Source organism: Rhipicephalus sanguineus, chromosome 2, assembly GCF_013339695.2.
Source record: "Rhipicephalus sanguineus isolate Rsan-2018 chromosome 2, BIME_Rsan_1.4, whole genome shotgun sequence".
NCBI lineage: Eukaryota > Metazoa > Arthropoda > Arachnida > Ixodida > Ixodidae > Rhipicephalus > Rhipicephalus sanguineus.
Window position 1 is genome coordinate 84,508,225 of NC_051177.1, and position 16,380 is coordinate 84,524,604.

The 16,380-nt window shown below is 47.8% G+C and overlaps 1 protein-coding gene across 1 annotated transcript in view; it reads left to right on the plus strand.

The window, feature by feature from the left end:
- Positions 1–7,186, plus strand: part of LOC119383259 (guanylate cyclase soluble subunit beta-1) — a 182,885-nt gene extending 175,699 nt beyond the window's left edge. The window contains exons 11-13 of the mRNA XM_037651321.2: positions 1,309–1,463; positions 3,266–3,533; positions 4,485–7,186. Coding sequence (XP_037507249.1) covers positions 1,309–1,463; positions 3,266–3,533; positions 4,485–5,732 — 1,671 coding nt within the window. The 3' untranslated portion in view covers positions 5,733–7,186. The remainder of the gene's footprint in view (positions 1–1,308; positions 1,464–3,265; positions 3,534–4,484) is intronic.
- Positions 7,187–16,380: the final 9,194 nt, after the last annotated feature.

A 16,380-nucleotide genomic window follows, 5' to 3' on the forward strand; every position in this document is an offset into this window, starting at 1 on the left:
ACACGTACGGGCAGCACAAGTTTACATTATGTTATGAGAAATGAACTGCCTAAAGTAAAATGGACCGGTGGTATGGCATCCTTGCGTAATTATTTGGGTACCAATGCAAGCGACATATTTGACAACATAGGTTGCGCTAGTACTCTACTAGCAAAGTGACACCTTCTTTGACAGTTGTACGACGTTCTTCGTGAAAGAATCGAGCGGTTTTCTCCAAGACCATCATGCTTAACAGTGGACATTATGTTTAAGAATAATTTCTCGTTAAATGTGGTTTCGACTGTGCGCGCAGAATTCGTGCAGTCGAACCGATCCCACTTTATTGAGCCTGTGATTACATTATATGCGAACAGCAGCGTTTCGGAGTTTGCCTTTAGGTCGATGCTAGAAGAGGCACATGTTTCTCGTGCAAACAATTTCTGCTATTGGCTTAAATAAACCGCGAAGCACTCCGTATAGATGCACACGTGCTGCCCAAGTGTTTATGACTGTGTTAATCCAGACGGTTCGCTGAAGTCTTTCTCAATAATTGGTTACATCTGAGCAGAAATTTTAATTGGTGTTTGCCGCCCGTGTGTTCCCTTCATTTTTAGTGGACCGGTTGCCCACTTTCTGTGGGCAAGTCCCACAAGCAAGGGACGGGCGAATATTCGTTTCGCCTACCCATAAACAGCTTCGCCCTAAAAGTCAAGTTTAAAGGGGTACTGACACAAAAATATTGGCTTCGCATTTTTTGCTGCAATGTGTTGCTGGGGGCCTGTCAGTCATAACACGGCCCATCATTTGCTGCAGCGCGCGACAGATAATTACAGGCTCCTAATTACCGACCAGTGTCAGTTTCGGTTTCAATAACGACAAGCCTCCGGGTGTAACTATCACCACATAGCGGGTGCAGCGCTCGATCACATCAGCTCACAGAACTGTGACGCACTTCAGCACGGTTCGCGAGCAGCCGCCGAGAAGTAAGCTGCTGGAGCAAACGCGGCAAAAAAACATGGCGGCTACGACGTCATCATAACTTGTTGCAGCGTGGTCACGTGAGGGAAGTAGGGGGTCCCCAAGGGTCCCCTTTGAGGGTGTCAGTAGCGCGAGGATGTCGATCGCTCACGCAAACTTCAAAATTCATTTAAAATAACTTCTAAGCTATATTCATTGTTGCTATTTGGCAGATGATATACGCATGTTCACCGGAATCGATCCCGCAGTCTATCTCGGCCACGAAATATTGTGTCAGTACCTCTTTAAAGACTTAGAGAGCATTGCACAGCGTTTCATCAACGCTTATTCTCGCGTTGGTTTTGCCCGCAGATACGGATTGGCATTCATTCGGGCCCTGCAATGGCCGGCGTCGTTGGTACTCAAATGCCTCGCTACTGCCTCTTCGGGCACACGGTCACTCTAGCGAATAAGGTGGAGAGTCACGGACTGCCCAAGCAGGTCACCATCACTGAGGAGACGAAAAGGTGAGATTCACTGATTTCATTATGCAAATAACTGCATTTCGCAAAACAATTTATTTAGCGCTTCCCTCTTCCACAAACGTGGCATTATGGTGCACGCCCGAAGGGAACAATTGTTTTCGAGTGACGTGTGAATGCTTTCACTTGTGACACTGACGCAAGCAATAGAGAAATCTCCGCCGCACGATACTGGGGGCGCTGGGAGCACTTTTTGGTTCTTGTACGTGTGCGCTTTGAGACTTCTAGAGAGAGAACAAACGTCTTTATTTGAGAAGAGAGCTCAGGGGAGACGTCCATAGTTCAAGACACCTTGAGCTTGGGCCGCGTCCTGAGCCCTCGTGACCAGTCTTAGCTGATCGTCGAGGTTGGAGCTGGCCAAGGCTCTCGCCCAATTCTTGTTGGTGCGGTAAAGTTGGGCGATGTTAATGGGTATTTTCTGGAGCCTCCTACTAAATGCCGAAAAGATTGAAATCCGCTGGTTTCCTGCACATATGGGGACTGTCGATCCATCTCGGAAGAATTTAAACGAGGTGGCTAACGCAGCTGCACGAGGACTTACGCGCACGGTGCACTACGCGACCAGGATCCCGATAATATGCAGGAGGAGAACAGGGACCGATTACTCACATATAATGAAGTGACGAAGTATTATTATATGAACAGAAGAGAACTCCCAGTGCCACACGCTAAGCTCAATAGAGCTCAAGCGGTGACTCTGAGATTGTTATAGACAGGCATTTACCCGAATCCAAACTTTATTAGCAAGATATATCCAGAAAGAGAGTTACAAATCAATTGCGAGAAGTGTAATGGCATCATTACTCTGGACCATATGCTTTGGCAGTGTCCTGTGGCTTTCTCACACTGTGACAAGGAAAGAGACTGGGGGCAAAGAGTCCTTCACGGTGGAGCTCTCTCAGATCAAGCACAGGCCGTCCAGAAGGCCCACGATATGGCGGTAAGGTTAAACCTTACTGTCCCAACGTGGGAGCCGCTTGCGTCAACTTAGGGTTGATCTTCAGGACCCGAATAAAGTTCATCTTACCATACCCGATTAGTTTACCTTCATTGAGACAAACAAAGATTTGTCAATGGTAATACGTAGGAACGTTTGCTCTGCAGGAGACTGGGATTAATTACGCTTGATCCCTTAAGCGTCGTTAAAGGTAACTGATGCGTGTGCACACCTGCCTCGTAACAGATCATGATCATCATCAGCCCGACTATGCCCACTGCAGGGCAAAGGCCTCTCCCATGGCCAACCAACCCGGTCCTGTTCTTGCTGTATCGTAACAGATACATCTTATATACGGGCATCTTATATACACTTATATAGCGGGACATCTTATATACACTTAACGCGTTGACGCTTTTCATTTAGTGACAACAAGCGCCAGTAACAGGTATTCGAATGGCCCCTGTTGCTTTCCTTACCAGATGTTTTTTCTTAGATGCAAAGCATCTTAAGGCGGAATTCAAACCGATGGTGTGCGGCGTGACCACCCTTACTGCGCACGCGCAAACCCTCTCCACACACCTCCATTCCCACTCCCCCTCTCCGCTCCCCCTCTGCCCTCTCCACTCCCCCTCTCCCTCCCCCTCTCCTCTTTCCCTCCCCCTTTCCTCTTCCCTCTCAACTTCCCCTACCTCCCTTTCCCTTCTCCATTTCCCCTCTATACCCCTCTCTCCCTTTCCCCCTCTCCACTCCCCCTCTGAAACGCGGGCTCGACATGCCGAAACGCTGCTTCGCATCGCCTCATGGTCCCCTTTAGCGAGAGATGGTGTGATTTTTTTTTCATAAACAGGCACCTTAAAAAGGACGGCTATCTGTTCCTGGCCACGAAGCCTTGCCCCGAGCTTCCCGTGCGCTGCTACAGCGTGTCCCGGCCAGGAGACAATGTGGCGCCGGATCCTGCCACGCTGGGACCGGCCCTGTACGGAGGCGGCGGTCACTTCCGGTCGCCCACCGGGTCGCCGGTACACTCGGATAGAAACACGGGTTCTCGTAGCTCATCCACGCCATCTCCCAGCGGATCTCCACTCGTCACTGGCGGAGACGCCGTTAAGAACGTGGTAAGCATCGACAGCCGTAACCACGTTTTTTCCGACATCGACGGCAAACAAGTGATCGTAAGGAACTTGCGACGAATAGGGATCAGATCCCATAATATCCTCACCTGCGTGTTTGAATCTGTAACACTTAGGTTATTGCTCCCCCTTTTGTATACTGTCGTAGATCATGAGAGCTACTTGCGCATGTACGCAACCAAATGAGGAGGTCAGAGGGCGTGGGTGGTTTCTGTACATGGTAGCAGCAAAAGGAGAGAATGCTAGATGTAAAATTACAGTTCAATGTCACAAGCTGAACGTTCTCATAGACGAGACAAAGCACTTTGTCCTGTCTCTCTTCTTCCCTTTTTTTTTTGCTAATTGTTCGCGCTAGAGATATGCCACAGCTAAAGCGACAGCAGAGATCGGCTCAACTTTTTTCGTTATTTAGTTGTGATAGTAATATGTTTTGGGAGAAGTAATTAACGATGAAATTGCTAGCTAATAATTACTGTATAAATTATAACTTTCAGACTCCCCTTTTCCCTTTTCCTGTGTAGCTAGCATACCGCTTATTATAAACCGGTTAACAATTAACACTGTCTTTCATCTGTTTTCTGCATTTCCATAATGACCAAGCCTTTTTGTATAGCTCATTTCACCGCCGTCCATTGTGTAACCGCTAAAGGACGATGCCGTATTGCATCAACCACTGTATTTAACCACTTTCGATATGACTAAATACTGCGTGGCTTATAACTCTACATCTATTCGCCCGAACCGTAATACCATTACAAAGCGTGGACACATATGCCACTTAGTGCGCGCATATATATTTATTTGTTTCACGCAAGCTTCGCCTGAGCGTCGGCATTACCACACCTTGCACACGTTCTCATGCCTGCTAAGCCGCTGCACAGAATCCAGGGTAACTTCAGCTACAATGATTCTTTTCTGCCTGGTTTACCATTACAGGAGTGCCCGGGGCAGTTCACGCCACCCATAAAGCGCAAGCACCGAGGTCGTGTGTTCGAGTTCCCCGCGGTATCCACGACCAGGCAGAACTCAACGCCGGACAGCGGCTCCGAGTGCAAGTTCCTACAGAGTTTCGACGATGCCGAACAAGCTCGCGAAAACACCGGCCACGTCAGCGACGACGACGACCCTTTCGACGAACCGATGTGCGTCATCAACGTAGAGTCGGCGAGCAGCCAAGAACTGTCACTCAGTAGCGACACTCTTTCGTCCCAAGGAGCGTCGCCGTGCGCCGAGCGCAAGACCAAGAACATCGCCGGCTGCCATGCACCAGCCGTTCCCGAAACGGACTCTCCGCCGGAAGAAATCCAAACCGACCAGAAAGATTTCCCAAGCGGTCTTCCAGCGACGGAAGAGCGATCCCAGACAAGTAGCCAACTCAACGCCGCCTCGAAGATACCGCGCTCCGAACCTAACGACACGCTACCTCCTTCGAAGGAAGTGAAGGCTCCAGCGTCGAAGCGAGTGACGACGCTCAAGTGCTGCCCGTTCGGGTCGCGAAACCAGGACCTGAACGAGAACCTCGAAGACGACGAACCTAGGAGCGCCGCCAAGTTCAAGCCCAGGTGTCCGTTCCGCCTGGGCGGAGACGAGGACGACGTCGACCGGCTCCGAAGCCCGCTCGTCCAAAAAGGCAGCAAGGGCGCTCGCAGCGGCCTCTCTTCGCTGGCTCGTTTCTCGTTCAGCGATCTGCGGGACCCCGCCTCCACGTGCGGCGTCCCGACCGTGGTTGTCAAGGCGGCCAAGGAGGCACACGGTTTCTTCCCGGGACTACGCAGCATGCTTCGCAGAGGAGACAAGAAAGGCCGCCATTCGTCGACCAGCAGCGCGCCACCGGGTTCGGACTCCCTGTCTCCGGATTCACTCGTCGACTACGCTACGGACGACTCCGGCAACGCTGGCGCCAAGGGGGCGTGTCCCATGAGGCGAATGTTCTCCCAGGTGCTGACGGTGAACTTTAGTGAGGCCGAAGGCTCGGAAGCGCAGCCTCCGGGTAAGAGGACTCAGAGCTGTTACTCCTTCCGACACCTCGAGGATGCTGAACTTAGTGCCGCCGAAAAGGAGAAGCAGCACGCCGACTCCGGCCGCTTCAACCTGCCCCAGCTGAACTGGCACTTTCCCAGACTGAAACAACGAATCACGAAAGGGAGCCTCTTTAGCGGAGCCATTTTCCCGTCGTCGAGGTAGTAGGGTTCACCAAGAGTTCCGCTATTCCGAGTGCCTGTGCGTGTGTTCGTATGCGTGTACAAAGCTGAGCGGAACGAACGTGATGTGAAAGTGCTTGCTTGGACTCTTAATCTCCCTCGTTGTCAATACGTCACCTGTCCTTTTTCCTTTTGTACCGATATAGGTTAGTTGAGAGACGGCTGGAGTTGGTCACGGACGCGCTCCCGCGTTGCTGACAACGGCTCTTAGGAGGTTTTCGTCGTTAGCCCAGTAGCATTCGCGCTTCCTATGTACGGCAGCGATGATGCATTGCTTCTCCTCAGTTGTGTCGGCGAAACGCGGGGTGAAAGTTCTTTGATTGAATGGGTGTGCTGGAATTGCTATACTGTATATAAGCTAAGCGACTACTTAATGAAAGCACGCAATATGAAACTTGAAATTTCGGAGATATATATTTTTAATCTTTAAAATGGATCGCACCAACAACGTGTTCGGGCATTCCATTGATGAGATCCTAAGCTCTTTCTTGGATGGCTTTCTTAACTATATTATACAACAGAACGCCTTCTTCTGAGAAGCAGAACGTATGCTGCCACTGTGAATGGAAATGACTAACTGCTCTATCTGAAGGATTTTGGGTAACCATGAATGCGCAAATAACGCCTCCTCATCGAGGTGAATGGACCTTTTGTTAAAAAGCTTTACCGCTGAGTGTATAAACAGCAAGACGCTCTGTTTGCTTAACGAACTCCATAAGATGTGCCGATACGCAAGGCGTCTTCGTATCATTAAAACTGGCACAGATGACATGCCTTGCCTAATTAAAGGTCACGAAAAGGCAGACAATAGGAACGTGAAGGTTAATTATCAGCTAACTAAACTTTCACAACCGCGTATATTACGTTTATATTCCGCTAACGTGCTGTGTGTGTGCATTCTCATAATGGAGCTGAACGTGTTTTCAATGTATTGTAGAAAATAACGGTTCTGATTGGCATACATGGCAAAGGTTTGACGAACATGAACGACGAGTGAAGGGAATAACGTGTACACCACATGGCACCTCTCTTGGGTAGTTAGACTTACACTTAAACGAAGTCCATAAAAATTTAATGAGGTCACAAGGGAACGCCATCATGCTGGACAACGTGTGCGAAATATTCTTGAAACGGATGGCCAAGTGTCGTGCTTGATACGTTTTGAACAACGTTAACACAAAAATTCTATCGAACTTGAGAAGTTATAGCGTGTTCTGTTGCGTACGGTAACGAAGTTTCGCTTGCTTCGGAAATTCAGACTTGTCACGTACTGAAAAAGAGAAACACTTGTTGTGTAAGTGAACATATCATCGAAAGCGCGGCTTGGCTCTTGATTATGGTTTCTGCGTAAGCTCTTGAGCAGGTACGGGGAAAATAAAATAACCAAACGTGAACTACATGCCGAGCGACTCTTGTGAAGATATTAAGAGTGCAGACTTGCTTGGAATACTGTTAATAAAAGTTGGTTATAGTTTACGCTGGTCTCGTCTCTGTGTACTGAAAAACATTCATCACTGGCCAGCGTCATAATGGTTGGAACGCATTTCAAGAATAGTTGGCCTTAACTTGTTTGTAGCTACCACTCTGTAGGGGTTAAAATTGCCTTGCTGCACTAACGTAATGTAATTATGATGTTTCACATGCCGAAACTGCCATACAATTATGAGGCACGCCGTATTGGGGAACTTCTGATAAATTTTGACCACCTGGTTTCAAAACCAAATCAAACCAAACCTTATCGCGCTCCTTAATCTAGCATACGGGTGCTTTCGCATTTCGACCTCATCGAAGTGTGGTCGCCGCCAAGCTACCAAGGCGTACGTGCTTAATTTTTCTGCGTTGCACATTCAAAACATGAACTAGTATTTATAATGGAAAGTTGGGCCAGTTGGAATATTTGCATAGTTGAAGCAGCGCTAACACACGAAGACGTAAAACAGAGTGCGCAGAAAGAGCGCTCGTCCTATGCACTCTCTCTTACGTCTCCGTGTTTTAGCGCTGAATCAATCGCGCAACCTATTTTTACATTGCCCACCGTTTCAGTACGGGACATTCCGTCACATCTGAACTTTTCTTACTGCATTTTAACTTAACATCGTGGGGTCTCATCGTATTCAGATTTCGTTAATGCCCGCACACAAGACTGCGTTTCCACATATTTAGTTGTAGTTATTCCCCTGTGCCTTGTTTTCGAACGGTTTATGGTTCTCCACTCAGCATAAAGGTCTGCGAAACGGGAACCCAGCAAAATGTCTCTCAGGTGCACGGACAGCTTCATTAGCCGCGGCTGGCTGCAACACCGGCTGTCACTTCTCCTTTGTTCGCGTAACCAGGGCCATACTTCGTGAAGCAACGTACTCGCACCGTTCGCCGCCGCTATTTCTTAATCAGCGTGAGTGTTCGTTAGTCACGGCAGACATGCACAACCGACGTTAAGCGAATATAAAACAGAAAGCGTCGCTCTTATCTGCAAATCGTTCAATCGCCGGGGATACGAGTCAAGCTAAAAACGAGAAAGGACGATTTCCCGACGTAAAGCACACTCTGACAATTAAGAACAAAAACAAAGGCTGCATTGCCCTCTATCTGCCGCCTTCCACCTCCAACCCTTTTTTACAACTTTCCGGTGGCTGCTAGTTTGTTTGGCCGCTCGCTAAACGCACATACGACGTTACGGAGGACTCGCAGGCCACCACCGAGGTGCGTTTATTGATCGGCATACCCCTTAACAACGTTGTTCTCTTGCGAACCGGTGTTCGCTGCTCGGAGCTACGCAGGATGCCGATACCACGTGATTCATGCATCTCTCGCTAGCAGGGTGCGTCGTGAGTGTTACGGAAGACCATTACGTAATGAATGAATACCGCCAGATACGAAAGCCGATGCTATCAATATCCCTGTCGCAAACCTAAACACCGCTCTTGGAAGTGATTGTGTTGCCATCCAGTTCGTTCAGGGTTCCAAAAGAAAAAGCGAACGGGAAGGATAAGGCTCGTTTCTCATAATATGCGTCACGTATATATGTATATCTCAGTGTAAATGAAAGCATTCGGAATTATACGCGGCGCGTCGGCTCTCGCGCTTCCTGGTAAACGATGGAAGTAAGCAAGCCGCCGCTGCTGTCGCTCAATGGCTATGGCGGTGTGCTGCTAAGCGCGAGGTCGCCGATTCGATTCCCGGCTGGCCATAGTGGCCGCATTGCGCACAGCTTCGGAGTGCAATGACGCCCGTTCACAGCGCATCGGGTGCTCATCGAAGATGCCGTTCGATAAAATTAGTTCGGATACTTCTACTTCAGCGCATTTAATGCTCTATTGTTAATATCCTCAGTCTTTTTTTACAGCAGAGCAGATATGGTCGAGGTACGCCGTGTGTTTCAGGTAGAAAATTATCGTCATCATGAACCGGCACGCGCTCTCTTCGTCCTCCTCTTCATATTTGTCATCTTCGTCCCCTTCCCGGAACACGTGCCCAGTGTGGGATGCAATAACTCTGATGGGCGAGAGAACGAGTACAGCGAAAGAGAAAGAAAGAAAGAGATAGAAAGAAAGAGAAATCCTTGTCGAAGAAATTTTCTTGGCGAGGCGAGAATCGAACCCGCGTACCCATGATCCGAAGGCGAGTGTCCTCACCACTCGGCTATCCAAGCACGCTAGCAGAGCATTGCGTAGCCTTGTGTAGTATAGTGTAGCAAGGGGGTGGGAAAGGGAAGTGAGGATGAGTGATGTGAGGGTGAGGAGGAGGGCAAGGTGAGAGGAAGGGTATCGCACAGCATAGCGAAGGCGAGTAGAGGAGGGAGGCGAGTTGGAAGTTAGAGATATGCAGGTGGCCAAGGAGGGAAACTTGGGCTAGTTGGTAATAGTTCAATTTTGATAGCGCTGTGAACTATCAAAAATGCAGGTGGTCAAGCGGGGAGGAGGTTCCTTCAGTGCTAAACCATACCTATCTTCGCCTAGCTTTGGATCACTTTTCATTTCATCGCTGAGGCTTCCCCTCAGCTCCGCTGTACAGTGGTCTTTACGACGTTCGGTCAGTTAAAGCCGCGCATAAATTGTAGAGCTACGCGAGATCGCATCCAAAAGAGTTAGCTGCTGCCCTTACTTCGTATAACATTACAATTTGTTGCCATCGTATACGAATACGAGAGGTCGGCAAACTCACTCATGAGTCGACTCACTCATACTCACTCCTACACAGGCGGGGCCGTGAGTCTGAGCCTGAGTGAGTCCGGGTGAGTATTATTTTGGTTACTTTGAGTCCGAGTGAGTCCAGTGAGGAAACATTTAGTGAGTCTGAGTCAGAGTGAGTCCGGCCGAGGAAAATATTGGTGGGTCTGAGTGAGCTCCGCCTTTAACTGCCGACCTGTGGTCCTATCTACACTCATCTTCAACATAACTACCAGCCTTATATCGGCTTACGTTTAAATCAAGTCTATTCACACATATCTCAGCGCATTAGCGCTCATGCGCCCGGGCCCCTCAATATTTTTTCTCAGAGGTGTGAGTTGGGGGGCAGTTGGGGGGGGGGGGGTGCCATGGCCCCCTCTCGCAAACTCTTTGACAAATCCTTGATAAAAATATCTCGAGTGAGTCGCCTATATCATAAACATCTCCTTACTAGATTGAATCCCCTGATAACCCGTATTTTAAGTGTTAGAAGACCAAAAGGTGTATCGTAGAGCACCGATTATGAGCGATATTGGTGTTAAAGAGAATTCACACCAGGATCGAAAAAGCTAATTTTACGCTAACGGACTCATGAGTCGGCTCACTCAGGCTCACTCAGACTCAGGTCAAGTCGCGAGTCTGAGTGAGTCCGGTTGAGAAAAAGTTTAGTGAGTCTGAGTCCGAGTGAGTCCAGATGAGGAAAATTTTGGTGAATGTGAGTCTGAGTGAGCCCTCAGAGCAAAATATGTTTCTTGAGTGAGTCTGAGTGAGCTCAAATTTTTTTGCCGACCTATGAATACGATACTGTGATACGACACTGGCCAAACTGCGATTTCTTTTACAGCGCACCTTATCTGATCCTAGCCCCTCAACTTCCCGATGTTCCTCCCTGCAAGGCGCATAGGATAAACTTGCGTGGGCTTTTTGTTTTCATTATTTCTTAGACTACCGCTCAGCGACGGAGGACCGAAATAGTGTGGGCGCCGAGACACCCCAGCCAATACCGGGAAGGCTTTCAGAGCGGATAAACCGGACAATGCCGCTACAAAAATAAAAGCACGAATAACACCGCAGATACAAACTACAAAAAGCATGGAGAACACCACAAACAACAAAATCAGCCGGCTGTATAGCCGATCGCTTCTCGTCGAGCGCTTATGCACAATAACGCGGAAAACCGCTTATCGGCTTCTTTACCACGCGCCACCAAAACCGACGCAGCAACCACTATGGTGTTAAGGTGGTCTGGGCCCTGACAAGCTCGGCGCCATGCCCACGATAAATAAGGCTTACGCTTAACCCCAGCCATCCCTCCTGGTGTTCATCCCCGGAGAAGACGAGCAGCTGAGCATGTGTGATTGCGCGCGGTTCATCCCGGCGGCCGCAGGCGCCGCTTTGCACTCGGCCATGCGGCCCGACGTTAGAACCGCGGTCTGTTATCGGCTCGCACTTCGAAGTTTTTGTTCAGCGTTTACGCGCCGCGTAGCTTATTGTCCGCAGCTTTGCTTCTCCCCCGAGAGCAAAGCTGCAGGGAAGCGTGTACTCTATCAGTTAAGCCCAACTACTCCACGCGTAAACGAGTACAGAGTTAAGAAGACGCTCATTTAAATTCTAATTAAGTTAACTAGAACGCAGACAGCGGTAAGCGAAAGAGCAAGGAAATAAATATTAGCGGTAAACGCATTACCCATGAAAGCGTCTTTTTTATCGAACTGATGTATAAGAGAGATCGGTGCCTTTATGGCGGCACCGGCTACTGCTTCTCGCTTAGCAAACTAAATATAAAATCGTAGAAAAGGGAAACAAAAGAAAAACGGAAAAAGCACGAAATATGCCATACAGCAGAACACAAGATGTGCAAAACACAATACAATCCGACATTACATAAGCCTTGTTGGATAACTGTAGAAAGGAAAAAATGGGAATAGGAAGAGAGGGAGGGAAGAAGTCGCGCCAGAACTTAGGGGGAAAAAACTTAAAGTTGTAACGCCGGAATGAAAAAGACAAGATAAGCTGTCTCTTTTTATTTATTTTTTTTTGCACTATGAGAGCATGACGGCATGCAGCCGAAGGAAAACGAAAAGCCAAGGCAGGATTCAAGTCATGGACGTCCTCTCTGCATTTACCCGTTCACTTATCTACGATATTTTTTCTTACTCTCAATCTTCCTCGGTCCGTCTTTCTGTAGTTATTACTATTGCCATTAATACAAAACAACAAAACAACAATACAAAACAACGAGAGTGTGCCACTTCTCGGGCATTCCAAATTACGAAGAAGTTACGAAAGCCCCGCATTTCGTTTGTCACTTTTGGCTAGCATCGATTCCTAAACGTCCTCAGTGTAAAGGAACAGAAACAAAGCAAAACACTCACTTTCCTGCTGTATGGTTCGAAGGTCCGAGGAGGACGAAAGAAAAGAAAATACTTAAATGTGGAAAGTCTTCGTAACAGTGAAAGCAAATACAAGTTGCTACTTTTGGTGTCCGGGTTCATTAGGAGAGCACGTAGATAACTATCGCAGGAACGTTTGTTTTATCTTTTGCTTATAGCCGTGCCATCGTCTAAGAAGCTTCCTGTTCGCGGTTCCTGCCCCGGCTGTTCATGCGAAAGGCGTTCTTGCTGTTTTGAGGAGGCCTCACCGCACGTGACTGCGAGCACTATAGGTCGACATTCCTTATCGGATAACTGACTTCCCGCTAAGAACTGCCGTTGACGGCAGCGGCCGAAGAAATATCAAGAGCTTGTTAACTGGCGTAGCATGCATCGAACAGCAGACGTAAACCTGTTCACCATCCCGCTAACGGTCACCCAGAGGTTCCTTCGTAAACAAAGGTGGATTGACGTTCTTCGATCAGGAAAGAAGGAACAGAAAGGCAGGAAGGTTAACCAGGAAGGCTTCCGGTTGACTACTGTACACTGGGCGATTGGGGAAGGTGACTAGAAAGGTGAGAGAGAGAGGAGGAAAGAGTGGTCAAAAGTAAGAAGACGCCGACCAATAATTGTAAACAAGGCCCCCGTACGGGAGCCGAAACGTCTTTGTTATTATTTTTTAAGTTTTTGGTCGGCGTCTTCTTACTTTTGACCATGATTGTTCCCGACCAGACGAGTTTTCGTCGAACTCTTGATTTCAGGAGGAAAGAGTAAAAAAAGGCAGTGGGCTCACTCAAGCGTGCGGGACTGCACCACAAGTCGGAGGCGTTCGCACAAGCCCGTCGTCCTCAAAAAAGCATCGACCACTTGCTAGGCCACTGTCCTCTGTTTACCTCGGAGATACAAGTACTTTCCAACGCACTGCGGCGACTGGCCGATCGGTCACTTTTCGTGCAGGTTCTACTAGAACACCGTCCTTTTCTCTCGTCGGCCCCACAAGACAGTGAAGTCACTCTTCGACCAGGAAAAGCAACGAAAGCGTACGGCATATCTTCCACACAAACTGGACGGACAAGCGTATTTGGCGATGGTTTAGAAGCATTGCGTTAATTGCAGAGTTTTATTTCTTGTCAGAAGGTTCAGTTACTTGGGTATATTTCGCGGTTTTACGTGCCAAATTAAAGCCACGTACGATTTGATTGCGGCACGTGTTAGTGATGTAGTGCAGATTAATTTTGACCACCTGGGTTTTTCTGACGTCCATCTATGTACATGGGTGTTCCTGCATTTCGTCCTCACCAAAATGGGGCCGCCGTGGCCTGAAATCGAATTCCCGTCCTCGCGCTTAGCAACGCAACACTCTAGCGGCTGAGCCAACAAGTCTGTTGTAAATATGTTACAACATATGCAACAGTAGACTTTCACTAGAGAAGATAAGTTGCCAGACTTCTTAATAAGCCCCAATGTGAACTTCGTATACAGCTGATTGTCTTTAGGTCAGAGAGAAATAAATGCTTCAGCCAACGTTTCAGCCAACCACCATGACTGGGACATTATTCTAGTTCGTGCTACTTTCGTTTACAGTTTTTTAATTACAATTTTACAATATTACAATTTTACAATTTTTTAGATACTGCAGCATTATTCTCCGTTCTACGTCTTGCATGGCCACGAGCCACTTCACCGGTAGACACCCTTTTACTATAAATCGCGACCTTGACAATTGAATATGCCAGCGATGCTGTTACTTGAGCTGACCTCACTCGACAACCTGCACGCACTTTCCGCAAACATCCCAAGACAACCAGAAGTCCTGCTCTGACGTCCGTCTCAGCGACACCGAGATTTTGCCGAACGCCTTCATGCTGCTTTGGATGGCCTCACTTCGAAAGTTGGGCTTTGCGAGAAACTCTTCCCTTCTCGCAAATGTCCGCACCAAGTGGTTCGCCGAGTGACCGATATCACGTCTACCAAATTGTTCCAGCCAACAAATGACAAAGTGCACGCGGCAAAGCTGAAGCGCTATACAACTCTCCGCTCGCCAGAAATATTCAACGGCACCGAGACGAAGCTCTTTCCGCTCTGTGAAAAGCTTTGCTGGCTCCGTATTTCAAATATCAGCATGGTCCTCTGTATTACTGTCATTATTTGAAACGCAAACATACCCAGATATACCAGGACACAAAGGAAATATGGAGGCTGTCTCCTCCGAGAGGGGCACAATGCCTGTCTGCTCTTAAATGCGTAAACATGCTTTTTTAAGTGCATAAAAGTCTGGTACAGATCGCTGCCTAAGAAAGAGGGGCTGCTTGAAATTTTACTCCCTTGGCCTTAGCTACAAGATTCCCGACTGTCGACTTTCTCGTGCACGACCGGCGACTGGGACAAGCGCCTCAAAGTTCAATCGTCCCGCAAGCCGAGTGCAATGAATGCATAACGCGACTTTAAAGGCAGCGAGATTGTCTCCAAGTCTGTTGAAATAACACGTGGCAAGTTCACCGCAGCCTCAAAGGCAGCTTGAGTTCTCTAAATGTTCCTTGCCCGAGTACGTGGAGCTGTTTTTCTATTTTACATGTCTTACAAATATGCGGCAGCTGTATCGCTGCTCTGAAGCACACACAACTTCACTGTGTATCTAACACCGCCTTTTTTCACACGAAGCACAACTAACCGCAATGCAAACGGTGCAATCTGTAGAATGTAGGCGCTCTATTTCTGGCCCTGTTCCTTATGTTGAAGCTCTGTTGGGACATGATAACATGTTCATTGAACGATTTCAAGCCGAAACACACGTGTGGTACAGGTACGTACGTTTACTTTGAATTATTCTTTTTTATTCATTTACTCATAGCCACTTCAGTTAATTTAACTTCTTGTTTTCTCCAAAGATAGGAGCGTGTCTCCCGCTAAGCTATACGTCTAGACAGTTTATGTCCACAGAAGCGTGCAGCGTTTTAGGAGCCGATAAGCCCCAATTTTATCATGCGCAACTCATTCACCAGCTTTCGAGAGGATCATACCGCGTTTTCAGCTCGAAATTAACCGTCTGGAACGAACACGATTTCAAGCGTCGCGAGAGATATTCTGGGTCAATACTTTGCCTCGTAAAGCGTGTAAACTTTTGCTTTCTTCAGCGACGCTTATCGTTCCCGCCTTTAAATTAACCGTTGCCACGAACCTCTGGCACGGATAGCACCGTATAATAAATGATCGTGCACGAACGCCATCAGTCAATGCAACCGTACCGTTCTTTGTGCACATCTTCACTTTCTTTTAATCCTGAATATGCCTGAATTAGCAAGAGTACGAAGTGATCGAAAAACAATAAAAACCTCTATCGAGGAGAGGTCTTTGTTCCGCCCTACTGCCGCCGCACTGTGAGCGTTCTGTAATCGAATGAATGAATGAATGAATGAATGAATGAATGAATGAATGAATGAATGAATGAATGAATGAATGAATGAATGAATGAATGAATGACTACGGAGATATACCGAAGAAAGAAAAAGTGAGCGGAGATGAGGCAGGTTGAGCCTGACTGGTACTCCGCAGTTAAGAAAAGAGAAAGGAAATAACAATATTCAGAGACGTAAAAAGTGTACTGGTTATGTACTCTGTAGTGGGGCGATGTAATGAAAACGTTCAGCTCTATACAAGGGAAGGACGCTCAGTCCGCTTACATTTAGAAATCGTAGCGTCGCTTTCGTGGCCGCCTGATGATACCTGCTACATGTGCGGCCATTGTGGCAAGTACTTGTCAAACAGGAAGGCATTCAGCCTAACTGGTTTAAACCGGTTTGGAGAGAAATCCTTTCATTTCCGAACCACTGTAGGCATTACCAGCTGCTTCGTTGGTCATTTCATTAAACTAGGATGATTCGGGTAATGTAACGCCCACGAACGAGAGACAGTGCTGCTTATTTACGTCTGGAAAGACCAAATAACACGCGCAGCTGCATGCAAGGTAGGACTGAATACAAGCTTAAGCCAGGTAACAGCACATAACTAAGTAATTTATTGCCAAATTAAATGCATTGTATTTAGGCACACTTCCAAATAGTAACGTATTCAGGCATGTAGAAAAGAGAGATAC